This window comes from Conger conger, chromosome 10 (assembly GCF_963514075.1).
Source record: "Conger conger chromosome 10, fConCon1.1, whole genome shotgun sequence".
In the NCBI taxonomy this organism is placed as follows: Eukaryota; Metazoa; Chordata; class Actinopteri; order Anguilliformes; family Congridae; genus Conger; species Conger conger.
In genome coordinates this window covers 31681562-31702464 of record NC_083769.1, presented here as the reverse complement: position 1 = coordinate 31702464, position 20903 = coordinate 31681562, and the positions used below count along the sequence as shown (strand labels likewise).

Here is a 20903-nt window from a genome sequence, read left to right as displayed (position 1 = left end):
CGCATGGAGAGGACAAGGTAAAGCGTAATGGGAGGAGGCGCTAGCCTCGTCAAATCATTCATCAGGATAAACGATGACGAATTAAATGTTCCTTAAAGTGATGAGGGTGATATTTGTAGCAATTGTAGCGGTTTTGTAAGCGGAGCACGTCGCTCGAACGCAAGTTCAGTTATTCACCAGCTTCCCGCCAACCTCCTACACGAGGAATATTTTCCCTTCAACACAACAAAGAAATTTTGTTTTGAAGAGGATCACACACACACATAATAAGGACAGTTGGAGTGTGAGATGGTGCAGGGAATGGTACAGTCTGTAGAAAGAACCAGTGGCAGGGGGTGCTGTGGTGCCAGGCTGTGTCACTAACCCCCACAGAGCTCTCACATACATTTGTCTGCTGTACTGTCCTACACTGACCTGAATGCCTGGAGGCATTTTTGTATTTTATTTTTAAGTAGCATATTACTATAAGCAATTGACTACTTTTTACATAAATACTTGATCAGGGCTGTCTGAGATCAGAAGCGAGGAGCCAACCAAAGTCTGCGAAAGAACTGTGGCATGTTCTTGCTTGGAACAACCTCCCTGCTGATTGTCTTATAGAACTGCAGGACAGCGGTGGCTATCTCAGAGAAGTGATGCAGTTTTAAGGCCAAAAAATATTGATTTGATTCAGTTTTTAACTATTCTGCCAAATTACTAAAATAATGTAAAATGTATAGTACGTTTATTTAGGACCTTTCATTGAATTATTTTTGAAAGAATCTTATCTGTACAGAATGATATACAGGACTTTGCCCAGTACTGTATATTGGGTCATTCCATCACTTCCTGTTTAACTAGAGTATATACATAATAAGGTAACAAGCATGCAAAGTCCCTTTGTGAACCATCAGCATGGAAAAAGCCAAAGAACTGTCAATTCAGAAGACACAGAGGGTAATTGACCATCACAAGTCACATAAGGGGTACACAAAAATACATAAACAAATACATACCAGTTAGCAATAATAAAAAGCTGTAAAACTTATGTAATGGTTGCAAACTTGCGAGGAAGTGGAAGTATGTGCAAGTGCAAGTGCATATTATCCCCACAGATGGTAAGGAAGATGGTGAGGGAGGCCATAAGTAACCCAAGGATCGCAGTTTAAAAATTGCAGAAACTGGTTGTGTTTTGGGGTCACAAAGTAAAAGAAAAAAACAAAACAAAAGGGGCACCTCCATACCAGCAAACTCTTTGGAAGGGTGGCACAAAGACAGCTCTTACTGAGCACAATAAACTAAACCAAGCATCTTGAGTTTTCCAAACCTCATTGGAATTTTGCCTGGAAGAGAGTGCTATGGTTAGATGAGGCCAAAATGGAATGTTTTGGCCATACACACCATGAACATGTTTGGCAGCAAAATGGAAGGCATAGGAGAAGCACCTCACCTCAAATATGGCAGCGGGTCATTGATGTCTTGCTGCCAGTGGTCCAGGGGCACTATAAGATCAATTAATTCATCAGTCCTAGGAAACCGGTCCTGTGCACATTTATGGCTGAACAAAGGTTTATTAAAATGCTTTTGATCCTACCACTGAGGGGTAATAAATAAATAAAAGGTATAGTCAAAAACCCTGATAGTGTGGATTTGACAGTTTTTAGTAGCCAAAACAATTTTTTATGCTAGCAGACAGCTATGTACAAAGAAATTCCTCCAAACTTATTGGCCGGTGCTTCATCCTACAGCAAGACAATGACCCCAAACACGTTGGCTATGCAGCAAAAACATTCATCACTGGGTAAAAGTAACCTGATTTAAATCCAATCAAACATGCACTTCATTCGCTGAATACAAAAAAGCCAAAAAAGATTGGTAATGTCAGTGGATCATTGACTTGATGCAGTTACGTCACTTTAGTGTTATTATTTTATTTTTACTTTATTGCATTAATTTACTTGCGTTTAACTGTTAGCTTACTTTTTTACAGCTGAAAATGAGGGACTCAACACATTTCTATAAAATGGTGGAATATACGCACATATTTACTATGAAATAAAACCTGATATCCTTTTGATCTGAAAACTAAATGACTTGAGTATTTAGCAAAAATGAAACTGCTCCCATACTTTTGAAGGGCGCTCTATTTCAGAAAGTGATACTCCAGTCTAAGTCTTCCTCTGTGCTGGTGTTCTCTTGTTCTGTTTAAATGCATCTATTAAAAAAACATTGAAAAGACTTTATCCTACCTTTTCAAGGCTCTCGTTTAGGTTTTAGTCATGGTGATTGCCTGTCAGTAGGGGAGAAATCTGAGGGTAATCACCTCAAATGCCCTCAAAATATAGCCAGCAGTACTGAGAATATTGAAAGTGAATGTGTTGAGCAGTGAACTCAAGTGTTTCACATTGATCCCATCTTCTATAAAAAGGTGGGTTCTGAACTGCTTCAGAATAATTCAGATTTTAATGTTTGACTAGTTTATAACACAGCATCAACTTCTGTAAAATGTGAAAAGGTATACACATGTAAATACTGATTTAAGTACTTTGTACTTTTGTCTCATATTCATATTTTGATCTCAAACCCAAATACCTTAAGTATATAGAAAATATAACACATATCACTCTACTGATCCAATAATCTTGGAGGGAATTTTATGCTGAGGTTCATCAGCTGAGGTTTCCTCTTTGATAATCTCAGTAAGTGTAAGTAATTATATTCTTTATACTAAAACTAAAATGAATTCCCTTTTTTTTCTGTGTGAGTTTGGTCATAAAGCCTACACCTCCCTCCTCCCCCTCTCTGCACCCTTGGTGCTACACGGCTCATCTGTGCTCCTTAATGCCCTTTTGTGTTGGGAGTAGGAATGCAATGTGAGATGCAAATGTGTTCCTTTCACTTCCACAAGAGAGGTAGAGGTCCCTCTCTTTGACCAGGCCTCTTAAATGGTTACATTTGTAAAAAAAAAAAAAAAAAAGTGTTTGTGTATAAATGTAAAAAAGGTACTGAATACAATTGGTTTATTGAAAGACCGCCATATTGGACAATATAGACTGAAGTGGTCTTTTCAATTGGAAAAACCAAACCTGTTATGGTGTTTCTATAAAGTAGGTATTTCTAAGACTGAACACAATCTTTTTAGCAGGGGTCTTTAAGTTATAACCTTTTTTATATTTCAATGATTTTTAAGTATGGTTTATTGTGTGAGGCATTAAGAATATGTCCTTTGAATTGGCCCTGGACCCTAAACTCGCACAATTATCCTTACTTTTTCTTTTTTTGTGGTTCAGTAAATAATTAGCAAAAACTGAACAGAATAAATGTCTTCAAATTTGGTGTAAATGCTAATTTGACTTTTAGCAGATGTTGAGTAGCAAAGACCTTCACAACAGTTTGCTGACACTAGTAGCCCCCTAAGGGTGTTTTCCATCACCTACTAATGTTGAGATGACTGCCCCCCTCTTGGGAAATCATTCGCTTACATATAAATGTCTGTGGTGCATAAATGACATCGGTGATCAAACCATTATCATATTTCAACCAGCACGAAAAATAAATTTTCTCTTTCTTCTGCTAGTTATTTGCTTATCGGACAACCAATACCGTATATTGTTTTTAAAGTTACTTTAATTCCCAAAAATAAATATCAATTCACATAATATATTTCCTTTATACTGTATTTTCCTTGAATTTTCATGAAAATGAGAGAAAGACAGAAATGGATTTGTATCCGAGGCATAGACTACACATATTGGATTAAACATGTGACAGTCTTGAGATGCAAATTCATGGTAACTGCATTACAGGAGCACCCAAGCATGCAATCATCCACTCTTCCACTTTCTACATGACCGGGAAACCTGTGGTTTGTTTTCAATTTTGCATCAGTAGGTGGCAGTAGCGTAGAGATCCCAGACATGACGGGGATAGGCCTATGGGGTCGTAACAAGCATGGTGTAGGCAGAATCAAAAAGATGTGGACCAATTCAAAAAAAAAAAAAAAAAAAGAGTCACATACACACACTTTAAAAAGGATACATAGAAACAAGGTTTGAAAGTGGAATGGCTTGTAGTGGCTTTTTTTCCGGAACATTCTTGCACAGATTTTCATCATCAAGTGTACATTAGTCAGTGACACTGGGGTTGTCCTTGGGGAGTGTGATGAAAAAGTGATGGTCTCTCCTTGACAATAGCTAATGCTTGCCTCCAAATATGGTCTGTCAGCCATTTCCTTCCCAGTATGTTCCTAAAATGGACACCAACATGGCCCACCTCTCTCTCCCAGACAAATAGACTTCTGATGTTAACAGGTTCTATTCATCAAGCAGTCTTGAAAACTGAATTATTGTCCTGGTGGTTATTATGAATAATAAATATAATTATTATGTTTAATAGTGAGAAATTGTATTCTTTCAAAGTGGAGTTACTAGTACCCTCAAACCATGTCTTTTTTATCACAGCTAAATGGTGGACAAGCTATACATTTGTTATAGAAAATTGAATATGCGTTAAGAGAAACAGGGCAAGAATAAACACAAATCTGTAATTCATAATAATGTAGGCGTCTTGGGTGGTCACCCTTGGCTTAAGCCTGGGGCAGGCCTGCTGTCGATGTCTCTGGGTTTGCCACAATTAAGATCACTTTTGATTTAATTTCACCTGTCTCATTCCTAACTGACAGCAAAATGACATCATGGTTCAGATATTTGTGTACTACCAGTATACAGTATGTTCAAAGTAAAGGTAATGTGTGGGATGAATTTAGTTAAACCGTCCCTCTGGACATGGATTTAATGTGGAAAACCAACAGTGTGCTTGAGCCAGTCACTCTGCTCTGACCCCACTCTTCCTGTCTGATCCTTTGTGTCATTTGAGTGCAAGGCTGACACATGCATGTACAGCTGTTCTGCTTTCTGATTGGCCAGACACAGTGTCTATGTGCGCACAGTCAGAGAAAAGGAAGCACTCTCCCTCACAGACACTCAGAACATGCTGTACTGCAGGAATCATCAGCCAGATGATTAACAGCCACAGCTGTGCGAGAGGACCTCCACTCCTCTCCCCACACACACGCTCACATACTGTATGCACTGACACACAGACACGCACACACACAAAAACACACGCATAGAAATCTTTGAATTGAGAGAGAACAGTGGTAGATTAAAATAATCTGGGTGAGAGGTAGAGGAAGTGAAGCAGTTTCTTTCATTATAAATTAATACTGACTCTCCACCCTCAACCTTTTTCAGCAAGTGTGTGAAAGTGAGGTGGCAAATGAAAGGACAATTCTGCAAGTAAGGCTGGTGCTCTATAAAAAGGCACAATGTTAAGATGGACAGTCTGCAGCTTTACCTCATACTCACCAAAACAGAAATTGTGTCACTGTCCAAATGTCGTTATGGACTGAGAGAGAGAGAGAAATTCAGTTTCAAAACAGATGAAGAAACAGATTGAAAAGACAGTAGAGGAAGTTACAGATAAAGAGGAACACGGTAGACAAAAAAGAGCAAGGGTTTGTGTGCAAATTCAAGTAGAAACAGAGACAGACACAGAGTAAAGGCAAGGCCCAGGAGTGGCATGTCATGACAAAAATGGGCAATAGACAATTATGTTGCCAAATTATTCTGTATTTGATGAGCAGTAATGAGGCACAACAAAACAGGACAGAAGTTGATCCATTTCAGACATGACTCCATATTAAGACTCAGATAAAACACAAATGTGTATACTCAGTAGAGGGAGGAGACAGGAGAGCACTAAAAAAATACTATTGAAACACAAAACATGCAGTGCAGATCTAATATTCCAGGATATAGATTTAGGGAAATTGCAGAATAAAATAGTAGATCTTTTTCAGAGACACATAAAACAGCAGCAGCATTAATACTTTGTCTGCAAGTTCATATCATACTTATTTGCTAAATACTGGATATACCAGTCATCCTTAGTTTCCTCCAGAATATCAAAAGTTGGTTTGTCCCTGCATGTTGACAGCAGATGTCACATATAAAACATACAGTAGCTCTATGCACAGTTTTTACAGCTGGCTTCCATGAGCAATTCACTGGCCTGCTAGAGGGGTATCAGTGACTAAAGGGGGGTTTGTGATGATGTCATATCATATGATATGTGAGTTAGATAATACCGTCTTTGTGCCTCCTCTGCAGTACGAGCAGAAAAGGAGGATCACCAAAATGGCAGGGAGGATGTGTGCTACATATTGGAGCCATTGCCAGCAGTGTCCCAATAATTAAACTGTCTGCTCCACACAAATTTTGGGGTCCTGTCCCTGAAAAGCACATCTCCTGGATTTAGGCTCATCTAAACCCTTAATTTACATGAAAGGCTACCCATTGATTAGCTGAATGGCAACGCCCAATCAGACTTTTAACACTGAAAACCCAAAAGGGAGATGAATTAGATTGTGCTGTATCCTGCTCTTTAACATTGGGGAATATTCCATTGACAGCTGTGACCATGTAAATATGGAAACAGCAGAGTGGCCTTGTGAACTTTAAAGGGCAGAGACTGTGAAGGCAAGAGTCATACAATCACTGTATCAATCAAATTAACTATTGTAATATTGTAATATATAAAGTATTAAACAGAAAATATTAGGATATTAGGAATATGTGATGTTTTAAAATTATTATTGTGCATTTAGTTAAATTTCTTTAACTATTATCCATTGTAATTTCACCTGAATATGATTTTCATATGTAATAATAATAATAATAATAATAATAATAATAATAATAATACTATCAAAAGTATATTCTACAATAGGTATATTGCCAATACTGTGCATTACCAAATACTGTAAATTTAGAATTTCTGCCTTTAGTTTTAGTCACTGCTTGCTCTGCTCTCGTTAACGGACAGATGGTCTTTGGACATGCAGTCTGTTCAGTCACATGACCTGCAGGCATTATGAAGTGATTAAGAGTCCAGTCATGTGTTGTGTCATCTTCAAGGAAGGGAGAGCTTCAAGGAATGGTCTCTGACTGAGGCACAGGCTGTCTGAGGGCATGTTTGGACATGCATACCTGCACACACCCAAAACACAGACCCATCATTTAGAGAAATAATAGGAAAATATAAAGCGCACACACAAAACAAGTATAGCAACAATCACATATGCAATCACACTCAAATCAACATCATCACTGTTTCTCTAACCAAACTGCGTTCTTATCCAAACCTTTTTACAAATGTCATACAATTTGACCTTTTAAATCATGAAAAGCAAGTCGAAAAATGTTCATGGCCCATCGTACAGCATCATCTTTTCATTAACCGGTTATTGGGTGTGACGTGAGACCAGGGGAAGACATTCTGCACTGGAGCACAGGCTAGTTTGAACAAAGGGGATGATAGAGGCAAACACACACACGTGCAATCAATGTCCCACTGAAATATCACCCCATGTAGGATTACCAGTTCCCAAGAGAGGAAATGGTTGTGGTTACCACGAGAACCCGGGATGGGGGGTTGGGAAAAATACATTTTCATGGGAGTGGGGTCTTATCTGATGGGTATAGAGCAAGAGTCCGGTCTGACAACCAATATGTGGTTGCTACTTTTACAATTTATAGTCAATACAAACATCTCCCAAAGGTTCCTCAAGAACGTGTGTTAGAACTCACTGAGGTGAGCAGGCCCTAGATCTTTCCACAAACTCACGTGAGGAGATTGAGGAGTGTTGATTTTTGGAGTGATGCATGTGAGTGAATCATAGGAGCAGGTATTATCCATTTTACAGTTGTGGAAGATGGATAATTTTTAGGTTGATTGTATTTGTCTACAGCAAATACTATTCAACTAATAAAAAAATAAGTATAATGACAAAGTATATTTTAACAATGGCAAGAAAACAAAAAATATTTAGACTAGAAAGCAGTGAATATTAGATATTCATGTCAGATTTTTCATTATTGGGTATACTGGTAAACAGCAGACATTAAGACATTAAGTGGCTTTTCATTCTAAGGTTTAATAATGTTCAGTAAAAATATTTTAACATCTTTTGAAAATGTAATTATGAGGCATATATAAAATCAGAAAAGGATAAAAGACGACAACTTCAGATCAGAGTGGGTGTTGGGGAGAAGAATGCAGCCCTGTACAGCCTGTGATATTCTGGTCTCCACTTTCCCTAATGGGACTGAAGCACCAGAGCTTTGTGGATCAGCACAGTTCATCCGGCCAAAAGGGGCTGGTCCCCAGCCAAGCACTGGGGCGGCTTGTTCAAACACCATTCCTTATGCTTTAAAAGACAATCACCTCTAGTGCTCTTTGATCACTTAACACAAGTGAATTATATGAGAATTTATTTCCAGATAGTACCTTTTTTCTGTTTGATTGCATGCATTCGGAGCGTTTAAGGGAAAGCCAGCATTGCAGCCTGGACTCTTTCACTGGCAGCAGTGTCACAGTTAGGAATCTGTTGGCAGCTCAGCTCAAGACTCTGCCATGACAGTCTGAATGGAGCACATGTTTCAGCACACAAACAGCCCCAGTATGGTGCTCTGTGGAGGGCATTAGGGCTGTTCATGATAAATTACGCATGACTATCCTCCCTGGGGAGGCCAGAGATCATCTGTCAGAGAAAACCAGCACTGGTGCTGAAGCCAATGATCACACCCCACCATTGCTAAAAACATGACTGTGGTCATCTTAGCCATTTCCCTTCAACAATACTTTGGAATAACGGGTCAGGACTCTTTTAAGGACTTTGGGGTTCCCCAGTGAACCTGCTGTTGCCAATGCTATCCCAAACGTTGCATTTAGGAGAAGCAGTTATTGGCTGTGCATCGAGATGCATTCAAGAACCACAAGCAGTGGTGGACCATTATTCTGTTTTAGAGGACAAGGATTGTTGGATTGTCTTCATGTCAAATAAATGGATAATGGTACGGACTTAAAATTCAAATCACTTCAAGGGCCATATTAATCCCCTATTGAGCCTCCCATTTCTCAGCACTGCTTGAATTCCTAGGCCTGCTCTCCATTATTAAAATGGCACGAGATGGTTTGCTTTGCACAAAGACTAGAAAACATCTTGACCACTGATCATAATTGCAAATACATCGACTCTGTAGGCTATGCATTATACATAGTTCTTGATCATACATGTATATCAAGAGCTATGACTTCAGTAGATTTGAATTATTCACATCAAGATATATTTCTTTAAAATATTAAGGCCACATTTTAACAATGACCACACACCAAATGTATTGATGCGTGGTTCTTCCTTTTAAACAGTAAAGGTATATTGACAAGACATTGGCAAAAATGCAATATGTTGTGCAAGAATAGTTTAAGTGTAGGAATATAGGGAAATGCCACACAACCAGAAGATGCACAGATCACAGAGACGTATTCAATTCAAAGGTTTCCTTTTTACGCATTTGTGGAACACCAGGAGCTGAAAGCAGAGGCTTCACTCATGGTGTACAGTACATCGTCTGAAACCTTGGTGTACACATCTTCTGGAAGGGAAGCAGACAGCACTTCCTGACCCTCACAAAATGGAAGAAAATAGTCCTGGTCACAGTACCATTAAGAGGAACTTGAAAAGTACTATCAAGACATTTCTGCTGAAAAACTGCACTCAACGGAAAGGAAAAAGATTAAATACAAAAAAAGACTAATACAATGCAAAACAACATGGAAATACCGTTTTATTGTTTGTAAGAATTGGACTTCAGCAAATGTGATTAAAAAAAGAGGGGGGAGGGGGGTGGAGTCAACACCCTGTAGGAAGAGAGCAGTCGAGGTACATGGTCCACAGTGTACAAGAACTTCAGCAAACTGTAAAAAGGCCACAAGAGAAATCTCAGATAGCACCACTGCAGATCTTGGGTACAGCAGAATGTAAATCCTTCCACGGTTTACCTCCTTTAAAAAGAAATAAAAAAATTCTGGGGCAAATTTCCCCACATGAAAGACAAAAATGAGCACATTCTAACAAAATGAGAAAATCCAAGAAAATGAATTTAGAAATACAAAATGGATTTCATTAGACAATATTTTGGAAATCATTCTGCAGTTCTATACCCCAGAATGGTTTCAGCAAGTGCAGAAGAATTGGTAGAAATACCAGGTCACTGGGACAGGTTACAACTATTCATACAGTCCTTAAGTCTATAATTTTCCTTCCAATTTGAAGCTTCAGTAATTTTCTGCTTCAACATGACTAAATACCAAGCTTCCTTTGCATGAAAATATTTGAGCACACCAGCTGGTGCATTAAATTGAAGCTATGCAACCATATCCCTTTCGTACAAAACCCATGCCAGAAACGTGGCATCACAACCATGCATTAGGCCAACAAATTAGAAGCCAATCGGACATATGTTGTCCTCACGGTTTGGCTGCGAAGTCATGACCTTGAAACAAAACGAACAATGCTTGCATGTAAAGGCCCCATTAAGATGACTAACCAAATATTCCATAGTATTCCACAATGTAAGTGGCTTTAATTTTCCCAATCAAATGCATTTCAGGAGCACAGAAATTCCATTCCATTTGGAGCATGATTCCCATAAAAGATTTGCTACAGCTAAATTCTCACCTAAAGGGAACGCCCACCCAACTGATGGAACAGAAATTGGAACCTGCAGTCAATACTATACCTGCACCTCAGCACTGGAAAACAGGAAATACATTTGCAGCTTCAGATCTTGCTCAACAGAGCTGCAGTATTAGAGTATACCCACTTCCACAGCTCAGCAAGTGACATGCACGTGAGTGTACCATATATTTATTTATCTTTGTGCACTGCAATATTGGAAGACAGAGTCTGGGGCAGCATACTCCTCTCCTAAAACATCCATTGTCTTATGCCAGTTTCTCTAGACATCTTTATTTCAGAGCAGCAAAAATGATAAGAGCTCAGTTACAATACTTCAACTGCATCACAAACAATTGCCAAAAAGAGAACATCCAGAAACAGTCACATCTATGCATTAGGTGGAAACTTACCAGATAAACAAAATTTATTAAAAATAAGGCAATTTAGTTGGGTATAAACTCTGTCTTTTTTCAACATAAAATGGCAGTTGTACCTAAGGGAATATGTGTAAATTGGGTAGTTTAACCTGTCAAAGCAGAGAAAACACATGCAAAAGGTAAATAGAAAGGGGAATTTACATGTGTAGGACTCTGCTAAAAGCAAGTACCCTCTTGGGAACTTTAATCACATTCTCCACAGAAAAAGACTTACATTTGCAACCATTTTGACATAGTTAAATCACTTATGCCCAACTAACTTGCTTCACAGGCACACTAAGGGCAAGTCAAACATTTGATCAATCAGCCAACTACCAATTAGAATGGAAAAGCCAAAACATTGCAATTCAGAATTTAATGGGTGGAAGGTCTGAGTTGATCCAAGCCCAAGACTACTAGACTAGAGCTGTAGGCACAAAATCTAAGCACACCCCTGAAAAAGACCGAATGCTGTCAGCCCAATGTAGTCCTCACTGTCTTTTCAGTAGTTCTGATGTTTTTGCACCAATACAGCATCAGACCCAGATATACTGTTACGTGACAATATGGAGGTGGAATAACTGCTCTTGGATTATCATGGCAAGTGTTTGGCAAGGCTAACTTCATCATTTGGGTTAAGCCACAGTCCTGGCAGCCCAGAAGTAGTTAATGAAAGCAGAAAGATCTCATCGTATCTACACTGACGTACACGGTGGCTCACCGAAAGAAGAGGATTGACAATATCCAAATCGCCCTCAGATCAGTTTTTGCTCCAGAAGTAAAAAAACAAACAAAATTATATATTACCAAGGTAATAACTATCATTGTCTTTAAAAACCTGTAACAACATGGGCATATTTAGAAATTATTAGCGAAGACCAATACGTTTAGAAAGTGAGTTTCTCTTTGCAGTATAAAAAAAAAACTACACAAGTGAACAGATGAGACAGTACATGGATAAAGGAACTATTATTTTTTTTTTTTTTAAAGACAGAGGTGTGCAGGTGCCAGAAATCTCACTCTACTTCCCTGGAGAGAAGACAGACAACGCTGTAGATGAATCTTACAAAAGCTTCTTCAGCCTCAGCCAAGAGAGAAGCTCCCAGCAAAACTGAAGCCGAACGTTACAGACGGCGGAGAAGCTGGAGCCCAGAGACGGGCCCCCAGCAGCAGGGCTGGGTTTGCTCAGGTCAGCACACAGGGGCGGGACTCCAGTGGAGATCATAGCTGTGTTTTCGGGGGGGTGGGGGGGGAGGGGGTTTGCAGATGAAACGATGTGATATAAAGTTCATTTGGAACCAAATGCATAACATAATCTGGCAGGTGGGGATGGGGCACATTGGGTACAGATGATATTAAAGTTGCATCCAGTCTTAGAATTCCTCTTGGTCCTCTGACTCAGCATCCGGTATGACAAAACCCTCCTGTAGAAAGGGGAGACGCATCATCAGTAACCACGAAAGAAGGTCAAACGAAAGGGAATGGTAAAAATGACTCCAACACTTGTGACATACCATTTTACAACAGTGCCTTTTCACGGCCAGTTCAAGGCAAGTGAATGCACTGCAGCTTACATGACAAGCTCACACAGACCATGAATTAATCAATTATATTGCAAAGGCTTCTTTAATTGGTTGAACTGGACTACCAATTCAAGCAGACTGGCCTTGTATGGGGCAAATAAAAATGTCCTTCACCCTAACGTGAATACAGTAAGTGTAAAAAAGTGTGCCCTGAACTCACGTCTGTGGCATACAGTATATCCACAATCCTCTGCAGTGTGGGGTCCCCTTCACCCTCCTTCTCTTGGCAGATGAGTTCAATGTTCCGCAGTTTGCCAAAGTAAAAATCCCTCTCCTTCTCCATGTCCTGAATCGTTGCTTTCAGTATATTCACCTGGCAAAAGAGAGACACACGTGACCAACACTACCTTTTAAAGTATTGCTAATTTCCATTTCCTCCCGTGTCACAGACCTCCTGAGCGAGCTCTGCCCGCTCCTCGTCCCCGCCTCCTGTCCCTGGTCTCCGCACCGAACCGGGCGCCGTCTTAGGTGCAGGCTTGGCCACGGCGGCTGACCGCTGGGGTGCTGCGGTGCCAAGAAGCAAGGGAAAAAACACCAAGTGACAATCAGTTATACAACACAAAACCCATACGCCAGAGACTGCCTGGTCCGACCCCTTTCAGATCAGGCTCCAGACTGCACCAGTGCACCATTTAAGGGGGGGGGTGCTTCTCAGGGACATTTCCTCAACTGGAATCTTCCAGAATCAAACAATCCTAGCGTGTAATTAAGTGTGCACATCTCTCCCACATACAGCCCCCACAGTGGCAAGTTAAAGATCTGAAGAAATCAAGGAGGAGAGAAGTTTGGTGCAACACAGAAAGAAAAGACATGACTAAGATGCACGAACAATAATCCCCCAGGATGTGCTGAATGAGACGTGCTCTCTATTAGGAGTAAATAAAATGAACATAATCAAGGACAAAGTTCTCACTAAGTTTCAAAGGTCAGAGCAATTGCACTACAGGAGATCACCAATATGGAGTCAAAATATCTGAACCCTACTAAGGGCATTAGAAAGGGGCACATTTTGTAAATGGTAATATTGGGAGGGGGGGGGGGGGGGGGAATTTTAAATGAGAACACTGGCTTGATGGTGCTCTGTGCGCACTGAACCACAGACCCCCATGTGCTATTCAAACACTGTACCGATTGCTGCAGCTGGTTTTGCGATCTTTTTAGGAGACACAGCGGCATCTGTAACAAATGTATCTGCATTAATAAGCTGGGGATTCATCAGTAAACGGTAAGACATCGATCGATTGCCCCACATGCATAGCCAGACCCCAAAAAAGGAGTAACCGAGTACTCTGGTGTCCTCAAGTGCAGCCCATGGGTATTCAAAGAGAACCACAATTCTTAACTCGAGCAAACTGTATTTTATTATTCATTTTATATACAATTAAAAGCCCAGTCATAATGCAGGTGCTCCAGACACACAACCTGTGGCCACAGCAGTAAGGAGCCCAAAGGTCACTGTGCTGGAGCCACTCCTTTCCTGCTTATCACTAGCAGAGTAGGCACCTGGAACGCAGAATGCTAACGGCATCATCAGAAAGGACGAGAGAAAAGCTGCAGTAAGAGCTGTGCATGAGCATCCCATCACTGCTAGAGTGGCATGGGTGACAGCGGAGGAACAGTGTTTCAACACGGGAGCCATTTCATATCTACACACAGCCTGGTGTTAAACGTGCATGCAGAGATGCAGCTCAGGCTTCTGCAGTCCTGTAGTACGGCCAAACGGAGTCAAGAATTTGCGCACCGTGGTGCTATTGAGGTACCGTCGATTTTTTAAGATGACAACGCAAGTTTCTCAATGGCTGCCATTCCATTAGCAGATCGATTGCATACCGTTTTAAGAAAAGAAAAAAAACTTGTAACATGACTCCAATAAACTGTCTGACACTACTATTTACGGAAAGGCAGAGGTTTTTGAACAGTATTTCTGGTAATACTGTATATACTGAAAACGACAATTAGAAAAAAACAAGTAAGGAGTATACTGAAAACTGTAACTTTCACATTACTTCCTATAGTATTACAAATTAAATTCACTAGTTTCAGCATGCCATTATTATTTTCTGATGCACACAAAGCCCAGAAGCACGGAGTGTGTTCCCGTGCCCTGTCTCACCAGTGTTGAGGATCTTCTTGGGCTTGTTGAGGGCGGACATGGAGGGGTTGGGGAGGGGTGCAGTCTCCTGGCCCTGACGAGCCTCCACCGGGTCGTACTCCTTCCCATCATAGTTGGCGTCAAAGAATTTCTTGAACCACTGCACAAACTCAAAGTTGTCCTGGAACTTGCCTTTTATCAATTTATCCACAGGGATAATCTAGACAGAATGGGAAGAGTGAGAGGGGAAGCAGAAACAGAGGGGGACATGGTAAATACTAGGGAAGCAGAGCAAAACAGAAAAAGGAGCTGAACACAAGCCACCATTAAACAAACTGACCGTAAAGAATGTAATGGTATGACAAGCATTGCTTTAACAAGCATCTTTTAAGCAAAATATATACAAGAACATACAAAAACATACAAGCACTCACGTAATCAAGCTCGGCAATGAGATCAAATTACAAATAGAGTGCATAAAGTGTGTCTGAAGCCAAGCTGACCTCTTTACCAACAGAGTGGCCATTGGCAGGAGACACTTGCGCTTGCTCAGCTGCAAACGCAATTAACATGCTACACCACTGGACAACACTGAAATAATTGGGGCTTTAAAGCAAAGACACAAACTTCAGTGTAATCCTGAAGTGAATCATGATTACAGTCGTTAAAGCATTCAGGTTTTACATGCAGCATTGTGAAATGCACCAGCTAGAGAGATTTATATTAAATAAAGCTTAAATGATCTCCTAATAAAGACAGGAATTTAGAATAAACCGATGGGGTTTATTCTAAAAACTTCAGAGACTGAAACATTAAACATGACTAAATGCATCTGAAAAAAATAACACTGAAGTGTAAAAATATTAGCACCAACTTTGTCAACATTCATCCGCTTGAAGCCAGCTTGTAATAATTTAAAGTTGTGAATGAATTCATGCTCTAGTTTGGGACCAAATTTGACTTTCTTCAAAGGTACACTGCCGGGGAACAGCATGTCCATGAACTGGCAGTATGCCGCACCTTAGGAAGACAAAAGAACAATCATCTAGTATCCACAAACCATCCGTTCTTTAGTATATACCAAAAGCATTGTTCCACAGGGACTACTGTGAAACACACCAAAGCATTTGACATGAAAAAAGGAACTGGAAACCAGAACTGTCGGGTATAGTGCAGACAACAACTCTGCTTCCGGTAAAATCAAGCGAAACTGGACAGACTTCAAGATCTAAGAGCTTATCTACACACATTGATTAAACCAGGTTTTGCCTCAACATCAGAAGAATACAAACATCAATATAGTAAGGGTGCACCGCATTTTATGCATCTATTCATGAAAATTAATATCAGGGCTCTCACCTGAGCATAGAAGCTCAATCTTGGTGAGGTTGATCTGTAAAGATTCATTTATCCAAGCGAGCATGTCATGGCGACTCAAATTGTCGCTAGTCACTGAGGTTGAATAGACGTTCACAGCCATCTTCTGAAAACAAGAACAAGACAGACAATGACATATTTGGGGTACATCCAATTACTGGACCATTTCACATTGGCCTACATCACCATCATTCTCAAAACATAAAGCCAAACTAATGTTTGTTGGCATACAAACAATTCGTGAAGATGATCTTATCTTGTTAGAAGCCAATCTAAACTATACATTCAATTTTATCTTTTAACTCAAATATTAAATATAGAGGGATAGTTGTCATCCTAACAGGCTCTCATTGTGATAACATGACCATTACGTGATAAGAAAATCAATCTACAAAAATAAAGACTTGAGCAAAGGATACGCCTACCTCTGCACCATTTTCTAATTATATATTAATATAATATTCACTGAATTTAGCAAACTTATGCATGATGGTCGATGATGTAACCGATGCTTTTCCATTTCCAGTTTATAACATTCAAAACTGCCAACCCCTATCAAATCAAACTATTTGCCTTCTGCATTTGCATGCCGGTTAATTATGGTTACATTTTCTTAATGTTACCCAACAACTTGTGTTGGCTTAACCCTGCAAATTTGATCAGGTGCACTGCATGATGTCAGCTTTTTAAGTAGCACAGATTTCAAACATCCAAGTAGATAGCTATCCAAAAGTAACCATTTTCAGCATGGTCACCCAGAGCCACCCAACCTTTTGGAAACCAAATTCTCCACCTTAGTTATGCATGGATGAAATGCTATGTAACATTAAAGGTAGTGTTGTTAGCTAGCTTGCTTAAGTCCATTCAATATATAAAGGCCTCAGCTTAAGATACATTTGCCCCTTTCCTGATTTCCTCTATTATTGCATATTTGCCACACTGAATAGTTTCAGATCTTTAGAAAAAAAAAAAATTATTTGAGAAAAGGAACCAGAGCAAACATTTTTTTTATAATTTCATGAAAAGGTTATCACCCATGTGAAAAAGTAATTGCGTCCTTAAACTTAACTGGTTGCACCACCTTTAGCAGCAAAACCCACAACCAAACACTTCCTATAATTTTAGATCAGTCTTTCGTGTTGCTGTGGAGGAATTTTAGCCCACTCTTCTTTGCAGAACAGCTTGCATTCAGACAAATTGGTAGGTTTTGCGCATGAAAAGCTTGTTTTAGGTTCTGGGTTTGGGTTTAAGTCGGGACTCTGACTAGGTCAGTCCAAAACTTTATTTTTTGTTCTTTTCAGCCACTGATGTGGACTTGCTGGATCATCGTCTTGCTGCATAATACATACACTTCACCTTTGGCTCACAGGCAGATTTAAAGTGCCTTGCCATAGTTTCAACATCTGTGGTCACAAAATACCAGAGTTCCTTTTAAAATGAAACCATTAGTGGAGCACGAGCTTCTATTTTCCTTACATAATCTAGTGGTAACCTATTTTGGAGAAAGAAGACCTAGAGGCAGCCAACAACCTTGCTCATTTGTACCAGTTAGTCACAGACTGCAGGTGTATCCTAAAGATTTTACTGATCCAGTACAGGAGTGATCAGCCCTCCAGGACTGGAGTTGTGCACCGCTGGTTTAAATTCAACAGGGCTGGCTGCAATCAAGCCTGACTGTGTTCAATCAGCCAAATGTATCAATTAAATTTGGTTAATTGGTAGATTTAGTAACGAAGGGGGAAAATTACTTTCACATGAGTGATTTGAGTATTTGATAACTTTTTCATTAAACGAAATTCTTTTTTAAATGTGTTTTGCATTTACTCCGTTTCCATTCGTCTAATATTACATTTTGTCTAAAGATGTGAAACCATTCAGGCTGATAAATATGCCATAATATACAACGCACTGTAACGTTGCGTGAGCAACCCAAGTTAGCAATTCCAAGTTAACCAGCTAGCCTAGTTAGGATGAAGCAGCCAACAAGCTACAGTGAACCAGAATGCTGGTTGACGTTTAAGTAACAATTCCGAAGAATGATCACGTTAAACTATAGCTAGCTAACTATAATGCTGGCGAATATGGTCAAATAAAATCGCACGCAAGCAGCTAACGTGAAGTAAACGTTACGCATTTCCTTTGAGATGACAGTCAGCTAAACTTGCTAACGTTAGCAAGCGTGCGAACAGTCCCACCCACAGCTCATAAAATTTAGAAAATCAAGCGCTTGCCATTCGTTTAAAAATGTAATTAGCCGGGAGGTTACTGACACTGTACCGGACCGGTAGCTAGCTACTTGTCCTGACCCTGAACAATTTGTACGCTATGATGCTGGCTAAATAATAACGCTAGTTATATTTCTAAGGGGATATGAGCATATGGGGCCTATTTCCATCTAACGTTAGCTAGCTAGCTATAAGCCATTCGCAAGCAATTCATTGGTTATGCATAGGCTAGCGACCATTTGTTAGTTAGCCATCTGCTAGTTAGATGTCTTTGCCACAGTAAACACATTCGGAAATTAGTGGATTTAAACGATTTCTACATTTAAAGTTTATGGGAGCGCCACCTTAACAAGTATTACTTGGCTAACGAGTCGTAATAATATAGCTAACTTAACCATTCGATAGCAAGTAAGCACCAATGGCTCTGCTGTCCGCCATTCAATTCAACTGCTTTTACCCTACCCTTCGTCACCCTTTCCCTCAATACTGTAAGTTTAAATACTTACCTTGTTTAAAATCAATTCCCTGTCTTAGAAGCAGATGATGAATCAAATCAGAGTAAAATGTCTAGCTATTACATACACACGCTGCTATTTGTCGCTTCAGACTTTCTCTTATGCTACTCCCGTCTGCCGGCGGTAAATTCCGTTCTAAGCTTCGGCGTTTGTTCTCTTAGCAAATGACGTCACGACGTAACGGTTGAACGCAGGGTTTATGTGTGCCCTGCCGCAAAGAGCGACGTTGGGCGAGGCACTTCATTGTAGCCGGATCCCAGTTGCTTATTAGACATTTGCATTGTCATACTGGCGATCGGCTTCTCGCCCCAGTCTCATTGGATAAGAGCTGCTTTATATAGCTTTTTATGAAATGTGATTGAATTGTATTTTATTTTGCTCTCTTTTTTTTGAAAAATAATGAATTCAAACCAGGAAACTAACAGCCATACAATTTCAATGTGACATAAATGGTCAGAAGAACCTACAAAATCTACTTGTGTACTACTCTATAAGTGTATTCCACTGAGGATAATTTGGATTTTGGATTACTGTTCTACATTGTAGGCATTGTTTTGTTGAATGGATAATCCAGGATTGAGGGAAATACCAACCCAGAGTAGGTATATGACAGTTTTCAGCATTAGAGTGAGGAATGCTGTCATAATGGTGAATTTTGACTGTTTACTAAAGGTGTATTGCTTGCACGCCACTTCCTCATAATAATTGAAATGTTTTAGAAAACTTCATTTAAAAAAAATCAGTATTCAGAAATAGTGCTTCACTCAATTTCATTGTTTTGTCTTTTATGGCATTTTCCTGAACACAGCTGATTCATACTGTTAAATGAATAAACAAAATTTTTGGGCAGTACCATACAATATTTGTATCAGTACAGTTGGTTGAAGTAATTGGAAATGAACAACCCTAAAGCATAAAGTTATACTGAGTCTGATGATGGAAAGGACACAAGATTTTACAGTCAGAGAATTAGGATGATACCGGTTTTGACAAATTTGGGATTGGGGTAAAGGGGTAATGTTGGGGTAATAATCCCAAATCTAGCTCCTATATGTTGCTCCTATATTCTTGTGCTTATACCAGGTTTACATCACAGAAATGATTTGCATGCCAATACAGAGGCTAAGTATAAATTGTAAATAAATAAAATGTACACTATATGGCCAAAGGTATGTGCACACCTGACCATGACACCTATATGAACTTGTTGGACATCCCATTCCAAAGCCATGGGCATTAATATGGAGTCCCCCCACAACAGCTGTGCAGATCTTATTGTGGCTACACCAGGTATCAAACCACAAACCTTGCAGGTCCCAGTCATGTACCTTAACCATGCTGATGCTTGGTGATGTGAGGCTTGCATGCAGCTGCTTGGCTATGGAAACCCATGTCATGAAACTCCTGACACACGGTTCTTGTGCTGATGTTGCTTCCAGAGGCAGTGTGGAGCTCAGTAGTGAGTGATGGAACAGATAAGCAAGTCTTATGCACCACAGGCTTCAGCACTCAGCGGCCCCACTCTGTGACTTTGCATGGTCTACCACTTCGTGGCTGAGCTGTTGTTGCCCCTAGACGCTTCCACTTCACAATAATAGCAACTAATTGCAATCACAACTTAAAGTTGACCGGGGGCAGAAATTTCATGAACTGACTTGTAGCCAAGGTGGCATCCTATGACAGTGCCACGTTTAAAGTCCCCGAGCTCTTCAGTACAACCCATTCCACTGCCAATGTTTGTCTATGTAGATTTCATAGCTATGTGCCGGATTTTATGTACCTGTTAGCAATGGGTGTGGCTGAAACACCTGAACTCAATAATTCGTTTCAAGTTTCAGCCTTTCACAATGGAATAACTTGTTTCTATATGTTGTTATTAAATACCTTAATAGTGGACTGATGAAGGTATTTATGCAAACACATCAAGCTGTACAGTAATGGGCATTTAGACATTCAATGGTTGCCATGAAATTGTATGGTTGTGACAATATATAGCTCTGTGGAATCAAGTAAGGATTGTAGGCTACAAATAAATCATTTAAAATATTTGTGACTTCGGAAATAACATCAGAACACAACAGACTAATATCTTTGGAATGCGTTGCATATCTGCCAAAAAAGTCCCCACAATCAA

The 20903-nt window shown here is 39.8% G+C and overlaps 1 protein-coding gene across 3 annotated transcripts; it reads right to left on the bottom strand.

Annotated features, from left to right (window-relative positions):
- Positions 1-9651: 9651 nt before the first annotated feature.
- Positions 9652-18951, bottom strand: LOC133138863 (microtubule-associated protein RP/EB family member 1-like). Of its 3 annotated transcripts, none has more exons than XM_061257977.1 (8): positions 18761-18951; positions 16012-16132; positions 15527-15672; positions 14674-14872; positions 13689-13736; positions 12952-13064; positions 12721-12873; positions 9652-12401 (listed from the first exon to the last, which is right to left on the bottom strand). In XM_061257977.1, exons 2-8 carry the CDS (start codon positions 16130-16132, stop codon positions 12351-12353), a joined length of 831 nt encoding a protein of 276 aa, XP_061113961.1. In that variant the 5' UTR covers positions 18761-18951; the 3' UTR covers positions 9652-12350. The 3 variants fall into 3 exon arrangements, with proteins under 3 accessions (XP_061113961.1, XP_061113960.1, XP_061113962.1); XM_061257976.1 differs by having other exon boundaries at positions 16012-16135; positions 18761-18950; XM_061257978.1 differs by lacking the exon at positions 13689-13736 and having other exon boundaries at positions 16012-16135; positions 18761-18950.
- Between the last annotated feature and the right edge of the window lie 1952 nt (positions 18952-20903).